The 16,836-nt window shown below is 40.6% G+C and overlaps 1 protein-coding gene across 3 annotated transcripts in view; it reads right to left on the bottom strand.

Moving 5' to 3' along the window:
* Positions 1 to 16,836, bottom strand: part of COL4A6 (collagen type IV alpha 6 chain) — a 4,024,271-nt gene that overhangs the window by 1,366,155 nt on the left and 2,641,280 nt on the right. For all 3 annotated transcript variants that reach the window (XM_044057202.1, XM_044057203.1, XM_044057204.1), the window contains one exon: positions 1,936 to 2,096. In XM_044057202.1, coding sequence (XP_043913137.1) covers positions 1,936 to 2,096 — 161 coding nt within the window. The remainder of the gene's footprint in view (positions 1 to 1,935; positions 2,097 to 16,836) is intronic.

Genomic DNA, 16,836 nt, shown 5'->3' with positions numbered 1-16,836 from the left:
TCGGGGCCTCAGACATGCTGACAAAAGATAGGCCCAACCCGCACACACACCTTCACACACACGGACACATGGCGGGAGAGGGGAAGACTAAACTAACTAAAAAATCGAAAAAAATTACTAACAAGTTTAGCAATTTAAGAGAAAAGGGGAAACAACACTCACTCGTCTATCGATTAAACTAAAAACTAGGTCAAAAAGTAAATTTTTTTAATATAAACGCACGAAGCCCTACGCTTGGAAACTCATTCTAGATGCTTGAATAAGCCGCAGCAAACGAGATCTGAGGACAGAGAGGGATGGCAGGGGGTTATGGGTAAGGGGAGGAGCTTGGAGCTCAGATCTTAGCTGAATAAAGCTGCCGGCTCAGATCCGATACCCACAGGTTGATGAAAAAATGAAGTTAACTACTTCAGATCTGCAATTTTATGAAAAACAGACAAAAAATCTGGACTTTCTGCAAAAATCTGTACTGTTGAGAGATATGGATGGGAGTCTTGAACCAACACCCATTAATCATTTTCATTTGTTTGCCAAAGCCATTACAGCAGTGTTTTGCAGAGAGGTTGGAAAAGCCTTAAATTTGACTGGTATGTTGTGTGGGTGTGGGTAGCTGTGTTTGTGGAAGGTGGAGGTGTGCCTTTGTAAGTGTGGTGCGAATGCTATGGATTATGAAATGGAGAGATTAAGAGTAAAATTGTGCTCAGTGAAGTCCCTAGCAATTTCATCACTGCTTGATTCAGACATATACATTTCCCTGTGTTTGTCAGTACTATGTTTGAGTGCATTGTTTTGGAGTGTAGTTTCACTGCTACAGCTGCTGCTACTCTTTCAATACAAGTATCTGTTTTGGAAGTTTTCTCCAGGAGTCTGTTGCTGAGAGGATGAGAGACATGCTACAGGTATACAACCAACACAAACTAGATAAAGCAATAGTAAGAAAATGTACTAGGTCACATCAGAGGCTTGGGAGGTCATTGTTAAGAAACTGAGAACTGTTGTAAAATTTATCATTAAATACCATAAGTTCAGGTTATACTATAAGAGAATAACTATGTAAAGATAACCATGTCAGCAGCCAAAATGCATTATAAGTTGAATATTTTACTGTGCACATTTTAAATGGATAGACTGGCCTAAACTCTGGACTGATGCGTTTGCTTTTTTTTATTCCTGGGAAATGCTATTCAGACGTGAAGAGGCATAGAGACATACAAGGGAACAGATTTAGTGGCACACCAGGCTGTGATTTTTTTATGTCTATTGTCATGCAAAGCTGACTAAATAGTTGAATCTAGTAAAGCTGGAAATGTGAAACTGTAGCCCACTGAAGGAGGGGAGATGGGAGGAGTAACCTGGACAGGAACTGAAACTTGCAAAACTGCTCCTTGTGAAAAGTCTTTTTTATCTCAGTAATTTGTTGACACTTTTGCAAGTTTCTTTCAGAAAATGTGTAGTACATCAGTAGGAACAACATTTGTAAAACTGAGTGTATACCAGTCAATGACACATGAGCTGCAGACTCTCAAACTTGGCAGTTTTTTTCAGGTGGTCCATTCTAAGTGAATGGAAGTTGAGTCTGACAACAAATGGTAGGGCTATTTGTTCTCAGTCTGTGCATTATGGGACAGATTTAGCTTTCCAAAGGAATCACGATGTCTGCCCCCATGAGGGCAGACAAGAGTAAAAACAAAATAAAATTAGGAATGAGTACTTATTTTGCTGCAGGCAGCTTTGGGAGGTGTAGTAAATCATGGCAAGATAAAAAATATATGTTTTCTTCATCATTTGCCTGTAGTGGTCCTGTAAATAAACAAAATAAACAATAAAGCTCTATATGCCTAGCAACAATATCCAACTGCATTGGAATCATTCCCCTCATATTTTTCTTTACATTTCTCCACTTTCCTAGACTAGAAGAAATATACATTCACTTACCGGAGGTCCTTGAAGGCCTGGTCGACCTGAAAGGCCTGGTAATCCACGTTCTCCTTTGGCTCCTGGGAAGCCAACTCTGCCAGGAAATCCTGCTGGACCTGGCTGACCCAGGGGCCCAGGTATTGGTTCTCCACTAATGCATGCACAGTCACCGACATCACCTTGAACCAGTCAACAATAAAATGAAGCATGCTAGTTAATATGTTCAAATGAGAGATACAGCAATAAGTACTATTTTACATCACAACTATCCTGACATATTTATAGGAATAACATGACTGGATTAACTGATGTAATAATTTCTACTAACATTTTTAGTTCAGTTATATGAGCTTTTTGTGATTCTGTATAGTTCACTTCATGGAAATATCTGTCCTTTCTTTTACTGGTTTGTGTTACTGCATATAATCACAATTTCAGTGATCACCTGAGCTTGATCAATCTGTACCATACCTCTCAACCTGGAAACATCAAAAATCTGGACAAAGGCATATGAAAAGTAGGTGCAAATGGCCAAAAAGGGATGCTAATTAGCATAACAGCTGCATACACAATCATGCAACCCCACCCACTCCAATGGAATTGTGGGATACCAACATGAAGATTGAAGTCACTTAAAGGACCACTACGGGTAAATGATGAAAAAACATATATTTTTTATCTAGTCATGATTTTCTGCACCTCCCAAAGCTACTTTAATCCAAAAAAGTATTCATTCTTATTTTTATTTTTTTTGTTCTTCTGTCTGCCCTCATGGGGGCAGACATCCCAATGAGACTATTTTCCCTTAATCGGCTGAATCTGTCCCAAAATGCAGTCTGACAGCTCTGATTGTGAGAACAATTAGCCCTGCCTTTTGTTGTCAGATCAGGCTTCCATTCACTTTGAATGGAAAACCTGAAAAATATTCCCACGTTTAACAGTCAGTAGATCAAGTGTCATTGACTGTCCTGCACTGAGTTTTACAAATGTTGTTCATATTCATTTTGATGCACTACACATTTTCTGAAAGAAGCTTGGAAAAGTGTCACCTAATTACAAACATACAACAGACTTTTTACAGAGAGCAATTTTGTTACTGTCAGTTCCAGACCAAGTTACTCCTCCCATCTCCACTCCTATGAGCCAGAATCTCAGATTTCCAGCTAGGCTAGGTTCAGCTAATTAGCAACCCTGCATGACAATAGACATCAAACAAATGTCAGCCTGGTGTGCCACTAAAACTGTTCCCTAATGACTATTTCCTTCTTACTGTTGACTTACACATTTCCAGGCTTAGTGGGAGAAAAAAAAAACACTAATCTGAATTCAACTTTTTGTCTACTATATCAATTTTCTCAAATGGACATAGTGAAATAGCTGCTTTGGAGTGTGTGTAGTGCTTACTGGCTGGCCACATACTTATTTTTGCATAGTTACTGTAATATAGCATAAAATTATCCATACTGCCAAACTTTACTTAACAACTGAATATTTTTTTTTCTTAACAGTAGCCTTCCTAGGCTCTTAAATCAGCCACTAGTTTTTGTTACAACAGCTTCATGCAGCCTTTTTTTTAATTAGTTCCAACATATCTCTTATTCTTTCAGCAACAAAGTCAACTCGTTGAGAAAGCTTCAAAGTTAAAGTTTTTCTAAGTAGCAGTGCTACTCCTTTGGTTCAAATCACACAGAGTGCATGAAGTGACATCCACTGCATGATAATTATTCCTACTTGCAAGAATTTTCATTGTTTGTTCAGGACAATCCAAAACCGGATTCAAGAATCAATTTTGATTCCACCATGTCAGAGCAAAGGTATAATGCTAAATTAGGTACACTTGCGAGGTATGCTGATTTGACACAATACACTGTTCATAGGATCGTACTAGGCTATATAAGCCTAGCCAAGAAGATACCCTGGCTTTCGCCACACAAGAAAATTATTTTCCTGTGCCACTGTCGAGCAGAGCCAAAGAAGTCATCCCCATGGTGAATTTCCTATTTCCCATGCAATCATGATTTTTCTTGAAGAGTGCTAATGAGGACCTTTGTTTGATATAGATAGGTAGTTTGTTATAGAGTATGGGAAGTCTCTAGGACAGGATTCTATCCCTCCAGCATGTTCTGTTTATTGTGGTGACAAGGTTTAGGGCCCTAGAGCGTGTAGCTCGGAGGGATTGGGATTTCTTTAAGTGGAGCATGTCCAACAGCTCTGGGTTTGACATAGCTTTGTATGTTAGGCAGAGATCGCCTCTGAGTAGGTGATATGTGGCGGAGTAAAGCTGAAGATTTTTGAGATGGTCTGCATAGGGCATCTATTTTAGGCCAGTAATCCTCTTTGTGAGGTATTTCTGCTCTCTTTCCAGTTGTTGTAGATGTCTTGTGAGGTACATATCAAAAGGGGCATTGTAATTTATAATGGGACTAATAAGTGACGAGTAAAGGGGAACAATGATGTCTTTTTATTGGATGAGAAACGTTTTTGTGATGAGGTATGCCACGTAGAAGGACTTCCTGACTACCATGGCAATGTGATTATCAAAGGAGAGACTACTGTCCACCTGTGTCCCGAGGTCTCTTATCACACTTTCGGTGTTAAGTTTACTACTGCCTATGTGGTGGTTCATGGTACAGAGTTTTTACCAAAGGAGATGACAATGCACTTTTTGTCATTGAGCTTGAGGCAATGGCTTTGACACCAGGCATCTGTCTCAGTGAGGCCCTTTTGTAGGATGTCCACATTGTTAGGAGTTTCGCTTATTGCTTCTAGTTTGCAGTCATCTGCAAACATCGTTAGCCAAAGACCTTCTATGTGTTAGCCTGTACTTCAGAGAAGTAGATACCAAACAGGAGAGGACCCAGGACTGAACCCTGTGGTACTCCACTTGTCACTGGTCTGAAGTCAGATTTGAAGTCTGCTACTTTCACAGTGTGGGTTCTGTCAGTGAGCCAGTTGGCAACCCATCTTGTGACATAGGTATTTATACCTAGTTTAGTGAGTTTATCTATAATTCCAGAGTGGGGAATGGTGTTGAAAGCCTTGGCAAGATCTACATAGGCTGTGTGAACCACCTTACCCTCGTCTACGGCTTTGGTGACTGCTTCAAAGAAGTGTATCAGGTTTAGGAGACATGCTCTGCCTTTTACAAACCCAAACTGGGTGGGGTCGTGAGTTTGGAGATTACCAATGTTTGTGTGTACAAGTTGCATGATGATTCATTCCATGGCCTTGCAGACCAGGCTCGTCAGGCTAATGGGGCAGTAGATCCTGGGGACTGTTGTGGTTCCACCCTTACTGGAGTGGGGTAATTGTTGCTGTGCGGCATTCAGTGGGTACAAAGCCTGAGGTGAGGCTATAATTGAACATGTGACTTAGGTGTGGTGCCAATTCGCTCTGTATTTCGTGTAGAATGCAGCTTGGGATGATGTCAGGTCCCATGGATGCTGTGTTGTTGTCTTTGGAGAGTGTGCTTTTTACCTGTGCAGCCATGATGACAGGAACATTGCACTGTTCCGGTATAGATATGGGCCCTTTAGGGGGTTAAAATTAGCACTGAACCTATCTGCCACGATGTTGGCAATATCAGTTGGATCTGTATATTTAGTGTCGTTGTGTTGTAACTTACAGCATATCCGAGTGTTGCCATTGAGATTCTTGACATAGCTATAAAATGCTTTGTGGTTGTCTTTAGAATCAGTGGCAATTTTGATTTTATAACTAGCTTTTGAGGACTTTTTGAGGGATATCAGCTTCTTACCGAGTCTGACCAGGGATTTTCTCCAATCATAGGATTTTACTCTTTTTTGCAACAGTTTCTTTTTTCTGTTGTAGAGTTTGTTTATGGCAGAGAACCACCAGATTGGCTTAATTTTTTTGGAGGATAGCATCTTAGTTCTGTTAGGGATAGCACAATCCATGCACTTGTGTAAGTGCTTATAAAGTGCAATTGTGTAGTATTCAGCAGTCGTACCTCTATTGTCCATCTGCATGGGTGTCAAGAAGCTTGCCACTTCTGTCTTAAGAAGCGTGAAGTTAGCTTTGGAGAGAGTTTTTACGGTATTTTCCCTAATGGGGGTGGGGACGGGATGTGGATGTCTAGGGTGATTAGCTTGTAGTCGGGTCTGACCAATGAGGAATTGACCTTTGGTGTGGAACACCGGTCACCCATGTTGTTAACGACCAGGTCTAGGCTATTGCTGCCCCTGGTGGGGGTGTGGATAAGTTGATCCAAGGCTGTTACCCTCCTGTCTCCCATCACACCACCGTCAATCCATTCATGCATTGACTGAGTTAATGAAATGAGTTAATGAAACAACAAAATATGTACAACGACTGCCCTGACACACCATTGAATTGTTTCCTATATCTACCCCATCCTGGATATCATGTGAGCATGCAGATGCATTTGCGCGGTTGTCCCCTTCATTAATATGACTATGTATGACCAAGTACCAAAATTAAATAATTATCGCAAGAAAAAAACACCTCATCACCAAAAGAACACCATCCCCATGGTGAAGCATAGTGGTGGCAGTATCATGCTTTGGAGTTGCTTTTTTTATCTGTAACTGAGGCTTTAGTGAAGGTGGAGTGAATTGGGGGCAGTTCATAGGTTCATAGGTAGTTACTAAGCTATCCGCCCAAGGGCATTTATAAGTCTATCCTGAGTGTGTTGGCTTTCACCGCCCCATTGATTAATTAACTGAGCCTCTGTCAAGCAGAGCCAATGAAGTGATCTCAGGGGTGTATTTTCTGTTACCCATCCACTCGTGTTAGTGAGGGGCTCTGCCTAATGTAGTTAGGAATTTTGTTCCAAAGCATGGGGAGTCTCTGTGACTGGAATCTATCCCTCCAGCATGTTCTATTTATTGTTGTGGCGAGGTTTAGCTCACTAGAGCGCATGGCTCGCAGTGACTTGGATTTCTTTAGGTGGAGCATGTACATCAATTCTGAGTTGGACATGGCTTTGTAAGTCAGGCAGAGATCACCTCTGAGTAAGCAATATGCCACTGAGTACAGCCTGAGTTTTTTCAGTCGGGCTGCATAGGACATATGTTTGAGGCTAGTAATCCTCTTGGTGAGGTGCTTTTGTGGTCTTTCCAGCTGTTGGAAGTGTTTCGTGATGTACGTCCCAAATGGGGCATTGTACTCTATGATAGTTCTGATGAGTGATGAATAGAGGGGCACTATAACCTCTTTTTTTCTAGATGCAAACCCCTTAGTAATTTGATGGGCCACATAGAAGGATTTCCTAACTACTTTGGAAATATGATTGTCAAAGGAGAGATTACTATCTACCTGGGTCCACAGATCTCTTATTACCTGTTCTGTATTAAGGGGGCTGCCACCTATGTGGTAATTCATGGGTGTTTTGTTTTTCGCAAACGTGATGACTGTGCATTTTTTGGCATTTAGCTTGAGGCCATGACTTTGACACCAGGTGTCTGTCTCAGTAAGGCCTTTTTGAAGGATGTCCGTGTCAGCCGGATAGTTGATTATGGCTCCCAGTTAGCAGTCATCAGCGAACTTGGTCAGACATAGTCCTCCTGTACTTCTGAGAAATATATGCCGAACAGTAGGAGGTCCCAGAACAGAGCAATGTGGGACACCACTTGTGACTGGTTTAGAGTCGGACCTGGAGCCCGCAATTCTTACTGTGTGAGTTCTGTCTGTAAGCCAGTTGGCAACCCATCTTGTGACGTAGGGGTTTATGTTCAGGCTGGTGAATTTTTCTATAATACCCGATTGAGGAATGGTGTAGAACGCCTTGGCGAGATCAAGGTAGGCTGTATGAACCACCTTTCTCTTGTCTATGGCCTTGGTGACTGTCTCGAATAAGTCAACCAGGTTTAGTAGGCATGATCTGCCCTTAACAAAGCCTAACTGGGTCGGGTCAAGTGTTTTGAGATTCCCAATGTCTTTGTTAATGAATTCCATGATGATGCGCTCCACAGCCTTGCAGACCTGGCTCGTCAGGCTTATGGGGTGATAGTTACCAGGGTCAGTTGTGGCCCCTCCCTTGTGGAGCGGAATAACCGTTGCTGTGTGCCATTCCATGGGCATGCAGCCTGTGCAGAGGCTGAGATTGAACAGCGTGTTTAGGTGGGGGGTTAGTTTGCTCTGTAGTTGGTGCAAGATGCAGCCTGGGACACCATCTGGCCCCATTGATGCTGTGTTTTTGGCTTTTGAAAGGGCTGTTTTCACCTGTGCTTCTGTGATTTCTGGGACACAACACTTTTCCGGTATTGTTGTGGGCCCTTTTGAAGGTGAGAGGGAGGTGAAGTTTGCACTGAATCTATCAGCCAGGATGTTGGCAATATTAGTAGGTTCAGTATATTTTGTGCTATTTTGCACTAGCTCAGAGCATATCTGCGAGTTGCCACTTAGATTCTTGACATTGCTAAAGAAGGATTTGTGGTTATCTTTCGAATCCTTGGCTATTTTTCTTTCGAAGTTAGCCTTGGATGATTTTATGAGGGACCTTAGTTTATTACTGATACTGATCAGGGATGTCTTCCCTTCTTGGGATTTGCTTTTTTTATGAACTAGTTTCCTCCTTCTGTTGTATAACCTGTTTATGGCAGGGGTCCACCAGACTGTTTTCCTTCTCTTAGGGGAGTGAGTCTTGGTTTTGCTATGGCTGGCACAATCCATGCATCCTTGTAGGTGCTCATAGAGTGCAATTGTAAAGGATTCTGCATCTTGGGCTAACCTTTACCATGGGGGCTGTGAAACTTACCACCTCTGCATTAAGTAAGGTTCTTTAGAAAAGTTTTCACTGTGGTTTCCTTGGTTGGGGGTGGACATCCAGGGTGATTAGTTTATGGTCTGATCTAACCAGTGACTGGTTGACCTCTGGTACGGAACACCTGTCGCCCATGTTGGTGATGACCAGATCCAATATGTTGTGGCATCTGGTAGGGGAGTTTACCAGATGATCCAGGGCATTTGAGTTGATAAATTCCATGAAATGCTGAGCCTGGGAGTTTGTACTCAAGTAGTTTTTTCAGATAATGGTAGGGTAATTGAAATTGCTCAATATCAGGGTGTTCTGTAGGACCTTCATGTTTTCCAGTGTCTCCAGAAAGGCGAAGTGTTGGTCATGGGTTATGGTGGGTGATCTGTAGCAGTACACAATTTGCACTGCAGATTTGCCCGATGTTAGTTGCACATGGATGTTCTCCGAGGTATCATGCTGCGCCACTAACCTGGAGGTGTGGGTATCCTTGATGAATATGGATACACCCACTGGTTTTGTGTTTTGGTCCGTGTTCTGTGGCCGAAATGTGTAGTATGAGTTGTAGCCCAGTAGTGCTGGAGTGCTCTCTGGAGCCTTGAACCAGGTTTCAGTTACTGCACAGATGCTGACATTCTCCATACTTCGGAGTGCTTCGAGCGCATGCATTATGAGATTTAAACTCCTGGCGTTGAGTAGCATAACCCTCATTTTTTTACTTGTGCTGTTTACAGTGGTGGGTTTGAATTTTGAGCCTTGCCTAAAATGCCACTATGGGGGCACCAATAGCCTTGGCTATTCGAAAGCCAAGGGGTGACAGGTGTAAGCAGTCACTTGCAAAGCAACGCGGCTTGTCGAGCATGTCATCCCAGGCTGACAAACACTGGAACCCCTTTGAATGACACCAGAAGCTTAGCCAGTTATTGAAAGTGATACTTCTTTCTTTATACTGAGGTATCATTCTTGTTGAGGGCAGGATGCTACTCAGGGTCATACCCGCCTGGGCTACATGATCAGAGGGCTCTTCCACGTCTCTTTTCATGAAGTCCAGGGACGTATGTCTCAGGTCATTCACACCAACATGAACAATGACAGAGTCATATTTGTACTTGTTCTGGAGTGACCTGAGTGCTTGTGTTATGTGTCGGATTCTGGCTCACGATAAGCAGCTAACAGTAACCTTCTCCTTGTCCAGCCTAGTGAGTGGGGCATCAGTGTTCCTGACTATGGAGTCACCTATTATTAGTGTATTAGGCATGTTATTTCACCTTAAGGGCTGTGATTGTGCGGCACATTGATTTTGTGTTTTATGTGTTGTCTGGTTTGTGACGGGAGGTGCAGGTTTTGTGGGTGTCTGCTTTGGAGTTCTATGATTCTTTTGCAGGTTTTTATTTAGAGCCTACGAGTATGATTTTGTGTATTTATGTGTATTTTTTGCCAGTGCTGGTTTAGTAGCTCTATGTGAGGCTGGAGGTGTGGTGCAAGTGTTAACCTTCTCCTCATGACTGTCTGTTCCAGTCTTGGCAGGAGTGACCTTAGCCTCCTGGTTGGCTGTATAATTGCATCTCTCGCATATGTTAGTGTTTTGTGGTAGGAGGAGAGGGCTGCTGTGTACATGAGGCAGTTGTAACATTGCCTCAGGATACCCAGATTTACCTGCTGGACTGGAGAGTACACCTGAATTTGTCCTTTGGTCATGCCTGAATAGTAGGGTGAGCTGCTTAGTCGCTTGGTTGGGGAGGGGTGGATAGAGAGCCTTGCCCTTCTGTGCAGTCAAGTGTCGGGGTATACTACTGCTTGCTATTAGGTCTGAGCAAGTGCTGGACTGTAGGATGCTTTTTGAGTGCTTAGGTTGAGAGTTAGACTAGTTTCAAGTGTACAACTGAAGCGGAGACTTAGTGGAGCCGGGAATAATTTAACCCTAGCTAACCGGTGCTGCCCGGCACACAAAACCGTGCAAACGTGGTTTTTAAACTACTAACTTCTGGGCTGGAACCACTCCTCCAGGGACAGATGGCTGCTCAAAGTTACCCTCTCTCACAGGTGAACAGAGAAACTTCCCTCTATCCAAGTAAGGTATGGCCAACTCAGATACTTGTAACACAGCCCTGAATTCAGCACTAGCCTGAAAACTAGACTATACTAGCTATGAAAGGCGGGAAACAAGAAATTTTTTTTTTGAAAATATAAGGCAAAAACAGTAAAAAGTACACTTAAAACAGCTTTAAACGACTACAAGCAATTCAGAAAAGGCTATTGCACTTTAGTGTGTAGTCTACAACAATCAAAAAATTTATATAAACAAAAATCAACTTTTAAAAGTACAGACAGTCAAATAAGTACAATATATGGGAAAAAAAGCTTTTAAATCACAGAAAGTGCTGGAAAAATCAGCGTTGAGGTGGAAAACAGTTCACTACAGCAAAAAAAATACAGAAGACTGATACTCAATCACTCCAAAGTCTTTCTTTTAAGCTAGAAGGCATGTATCAGTTTTCCAGTGAAAAAAAATAATTTAAGAAATAAATCAATTACTAGAAGATTGGTTGATTAGAAGGTGCTAGCAGCTTTTAGCCTTAACTGGATGTGAGCCATGCAGAAACGTGAAACAATTTCCTCATTAGCCCAAAAAGCATTTTTTAAACAATACAAGTACTGGGAGTCTTCAGTTTATTAAGCCACCACTGCATCAAAAAAGTAGCAACTAAATCTGTTTACAGAACACAAACCTAACAACTTCAGTGGAATAAAATCATTACTCAAATATCTGACTCTAGCTGCAAAACTGTAGTAAAGTATAATGTTAACTCATTGTGAAAAATAAGGGAACACGAAAATTAATGTTAGTTCCACATTGAAAGAGTCTGTCACACATTCAGTGTTAGGAATTTTTTTTAAGTGAAATCCATGGTAAGTAGAAGTTAATCATATTAATTCATTAAAGGATCTTCCTTATGAGTAAAACCATCATATTTTAACCATCCTGTGACCTTCCTAGTTGAAGTTGTTAATAAGCCATTAGGATGTGTTCCACATTTTGCCCATTTGTTCCACATTATGAAGGTGAGTGTTCCTCATTTTGGAGATGGAAGGTTGAGAGCTATGGAACACAGTCCAAAAACTGTTGTAGAACTTCTGATATTTTAGTAAAGTTATTTCTCGCAATAAGCCACTCTTACAATATCAGTAGTTCAGTCTGTGCAAAGTCCGTAGAAATATTACAATCCTTTAGTGAAACAAAGATGTGCAGCAACAGATAACTCCAAATGAAGTTCCTGCTTCAGGTCGAGGGTGTTTTTTATGCAAATAGAAAGGTGGGGTGAAGGATGCGATTGAATACAAATACTAAAAAGGGGCGTGCATAATTATGGCATCAGTGTGCATAATTACAGAATGGGCGTGCATAATTATGGAATGGGCATGCCCTGGGCAAAAACAGAAGAGTAGGGCGGATTCCACTAAATTCTACTGAAATCTGTAGTCAGACTGATGGATGGCTTGTCGCAAGATCATACAAGTACGAGTACGTTTTTTTTAAACATGGCTAGCAGTACCGGTAGACAATCACTCATAATCATAAAAATGGGAAGAATAAAAGCTCCTTCTACATTAATGTCATTTTTGAGTGGTGGGATCATTAGGTAGGGGAGAAAAATGCATGCTGGAGAAGAAATAATGTACTTTTTCATGTAGTTGTCCTTTAATAATAATAAATAATGGCAGACATTTGAATTTTAGACTTCATATCCTTCAGAAAATATATAATATTGCAAAACCTGTTATTCTAGCAACTATCTGACTTTACAGGAGCAATATTTAAAATCTGTCCCTATTTTTGAGCCTTTGTTCCACAATTATTTTTGGCTTTGTCCAGATTTCTTGCACTGAGAGATTGAGAGGTATGCTGTAAAACCAAGCATCATCAAACTTTAAAATGCCATAGTAGGCTGTCAAGTTGCAAAAACTAGCAACAACATAAAAATAACTAAGTTTAAAAATAATTAAATTGCCCAAGTAAACATTCTACAATAAGAATAGTACCAGAATAGGCTACAACAGAGCAAGTGGTAGGGAAAAAGTGAGCTATACAGGTTTTAAATATACTTAAACTTTACAACCCCAGCAGAAACCTTCAAACTGATCCACACATAATCAAGGTTTGATGTGGTTTTCGAGCCTCTACGTAAACAACAAGTGGCAATCACCCCCTCCCCCATACTGAATTAACCAAGACTGTTCAGCATTTCTTGTTAAACATGATTATTCAACATTCTGATTCCAAATATACAATGTAATTAAGCTTAATATTAACAAAGCAATTTTGTTCTTTGCATTTCAGTCCTTGTCTTCTTTATGCCACAACTTACAACTACAATTTCCAGCGTACAGCTTTTTCCTCTGCTGCATTTATCCTGAGCTTTTTCTCACGGTTTGCAGTGGTCAAAGCTGTCCCCTGGCTCTTGCATCAGTCACTTGATTACGTGCAATAGACTATCAGCAGCCATTTGTTCAAACATCAGAAGAAATTCTGTGTCTAATTAAAAATGCCCTTCGCATCCTCATTACAATTAAAAAAAAAAACATTTACAGTAGGAGCTGCCACTCACTTTTGTTTATGCATCATTTTGTTCTTGTTATGATTTCTTTTATCTCTGTCTGTGTAATATCAAGATGAACAATTTACCACGGACTGCCTACTTGCTCTAAACTATTCCTAACAATGACTACAATGCCCCTACCCTTTTAGTGCCAAATGGTATCACTCATATACCTAACAGGCAGATTTTTTACAGCCAACAAAGAGTAAACACCTGCACCTGGTCTTATCAGTTCTATAATTCCATTTACTGTTACATGCGGTCAATATTTTTGAGGTACAGATTCACTATGCAGCTGTAGGATGTTGAGGGGATTTGAGAAACCTTCTCAGCAAAGTTAAGATCACAGACCAGTCAACAAACAGGATTACCTTGATACAATAAAAAAATGATTTCTGTGGATACAATGACTGTCAGTAGTACTGCACAGCCAACCAAGAATTAACCCTGATCTCACTGCACAGCCCACTGGAGGTGGGCTGGTAACCACACAACAAGAACAGAAAGCACTTACTTTCAGCTAGAGCCTGGGACTTGGAAAATGCTTTCCAATCCAGATTGTATTCAGAAGCTCATTCTGCAGCCCCATTTTGTCCTTAACTCCACATGCACCTGAAACTTAACAAAAAATACCCTCCTCGAGCGAGCTTCAACTTCTGAAGCCGACGTGACCTTCAAAAACATGACCCTTCTACTGCAAAAGGAACAAAAATTGTTGCCAGCAGAGTAGTTTGTCAGAGCATACATATGGACCCCTGGACCCTGACCGATATACCAACTACTACAACTTCACCACCCACCCACAATTTGAAACTACTACCCTAGTCTTGTCTGAATCCAACAAACAGACAGCAATCACTTACTGTCTCATGAAGCCGAAGTCGTCATCATGCATGCCTCTGGATATGTTGGAGATGCGTGATAATGTCGGCCTAGCTAAAAAATGTAAAAAGAAAAAAAACTGGGAATTAAATGGGCCACATGGAAATTCGTGGCACCTCATCATTTTGCCCTGAAAACCAGTAAAAAAATGAGGAATTCATTATGGTTGAGAGGTATGGCCTATACATTTTGCAGAGTTCCATCTCTCCGTGTCTTGCTACTTTTTAATACTCTTTTCCATTACAGCATTTATGTCAGGAAAGCATGTATGTGTGACTACAAAAGCTATGATCTTGATATGACACATACATCTATCTATACACATAAACGTGCATACATACACATACAGATTTATGCTAAATCACAAAAATGCAAAAAATATTGAATCAAAATTAACAATGATAGCATACCGAAAAATAAATATACCAAAACCTACAAATAACAAAAGAAAAAAAGACTGCAGAAGGTAAACAGATTCCTTTTGTGATCTTATGACAAAAACCCCATCACTACATTTAGGCCAGGTTTGTCTGACTACTGGTAGTGTTACGGAAAGTATTTTTCTAAGGTAAGGTTTAAAGTTACTTTTAAGAGCAAGAACAAGGTTAAGGTTAGACATGGCACTCATTACTAAGGTGCTAACCTTAAACCTACCTCTAACCCTACACTTCACCTTAGAAAAACACTTTCCAAAATACTCCACCTATACAAGAAACAGAAGCACACTACATATGTCAACACATTCACAATACTAAATCTATTCCCTTACCTAAGCCTTATTCTAATCCTAACCTGCAAACAAAAAACGCAACATTTATCCCATTACCTAGCTAGTCCTTACTCTAACCCTAACTTGCCAACTCTCCAACAAAACTAAATGTATTCCTTTACTTAGCTCTTATTTAAACTATAACCCACAAACACTCATATAGACACACATACACACACACTCCTAATCCTTAAAGCTGAAACTTTCAGTATATCCCAGAGTTTTAAAACACACATCAGGAAATCCACACTTACCTGCCACAATACATCTTGAACAGTTTTTGTGAAAAAAGAACTTCAATAAAAAATTGGAGACCAAATGTAGCCAGAAAGATAGAGATTACATATATAGATGTGTATGTATATGTATATGTATGTATATATATATATATATATATATATATATATATATATGTATATATGTATATATATATATTAAAGATTATCTGGAAGTTAAGGGGTTAACCTAAGGAACTCATCTGAAAGTGTTTTCATGCTTTCTGCAAACATCTGGTATAGGATGTTCTATAAGAAATCATTCCTGATAGAAAAGCATACAAGAATATTATATGAAGTCCCAGTGAGACTCCAGTGAAGAGAAAGACAAGAGAGAAGTTTTCAGATTTGGAAAGCTAGAAAATGGATACTTTACTGCTACTAACAATAATAATAATAAAGTACAGTTGCATAAGTCCTATTTACCTGTAATAGTGGATATTCAAATTCCTCACTGCCTTAGTGGCATTTGGGTTATCTGCCAATGTAGTCCAGTACTGGCAAGCTTTCAAAAGCTCAGAATCTCCCCCCTCTCCCTCTTTTCCTCTGACAGCTGATTACCTGAGCACATCCTTTGAGGAAAGCCTTTAACTGTCACAGGAAGTGAGTGCTTAGGCTTTTTGTGTCCACAAAGAATGAAATGAAATTACCTGAATCCATAATCATCAAGAGTAAATTTGCACTGAATCACATAATACTATATAAAAAAGAACCCAACATCAACAGAATCAAAGAGATTGAAAACCACCTTAACTATGGATAATCTGGAGGGTGGTGCGTGGTTGTTCCACTGAGGCAGTAAGGAACTCAAACATCTACTGTTAGAGGTAAGTAAGAATTACCCAGCAGTACTGCATTCATCATTCCCACTGCCTCACTGACTTTTGGGTAGATTCCCAAAGCTTACCCTATTTGGGAGATAGAAGGATAAGGATCGAGAAGCCTCTGGAGAATGGTCCCAGCAAAGCTTGCTCTGGACCTTGAAAAAGAATCTAGTTTGTAGTGCTTTGTAAAGGCATGAACAGAAGACCATGTTGCTGCCTCTATAATGCTTCTAGAGCCCACACCTTTCCCATATGCCATCAAAGAGGATAAGGCCCTTGTCGACTGAGCCTTAACCTTGCCTGGAAGAGATTTACCATAGCGAGAGTAACACAAAACAATAACAAAGGACAGCTATTATGCAATATTTTGCTTAGTCACAGGATTGCCTTTCTTAGCCCCTGTATAGGAGATGAGCAGCTGGTCAGCACTGCTAAAAAGGCTTTCTTCTGTCAAGGTGGTACCTGAGCTGCCTGTACATATCCAACACAAGAAGAGTCTTTTTCCCCCTGTTTGTTAGAAGGATAGAACACTGAGAAATTGACGGCTTGATTCAAGGTACATTCAGAAACAATTTTAGGCATGAATTATGGATTAGTGTATAACACAATCCTGTCCATGTGGAAAATCAGATAGAGTTGTCCCACTATGACAGCTTGCAGCTCAGAAACTCTCCTTGCACATGTCAAAGCATTGTAAGCAGTCTTTCAAGTAATGAACTGCAAATCAGTCTAAGATACAGGTTGGAAAGGAGGTAAGATCAATTTTTCAAGAACAAAACTGACATCCAAAGTAGGAAGAATTTGTTTTTGAGGGGGTATAACATGCAACACTGCT

The sequence above is a fragment of the Protopterus annectens genome, chromosome 15.part0 (genome assembly GCF_019279795.1).
Source record: "Protopterus annectens isolate FY-2018-M chromosome 15.part0, PAN1.0, whole genome shotgun sequence".
NCBI classification, from domain to species: Eukaryota; Metazoa; Chordata; order Ceratodontiformes; family Protopteridae; genus Protopterus; species Protopterus annectens.
Note: the sequence above shows the minus strand (reverse complement) of the source record. Positions and strands in the feature narration are given on the sequence as shown.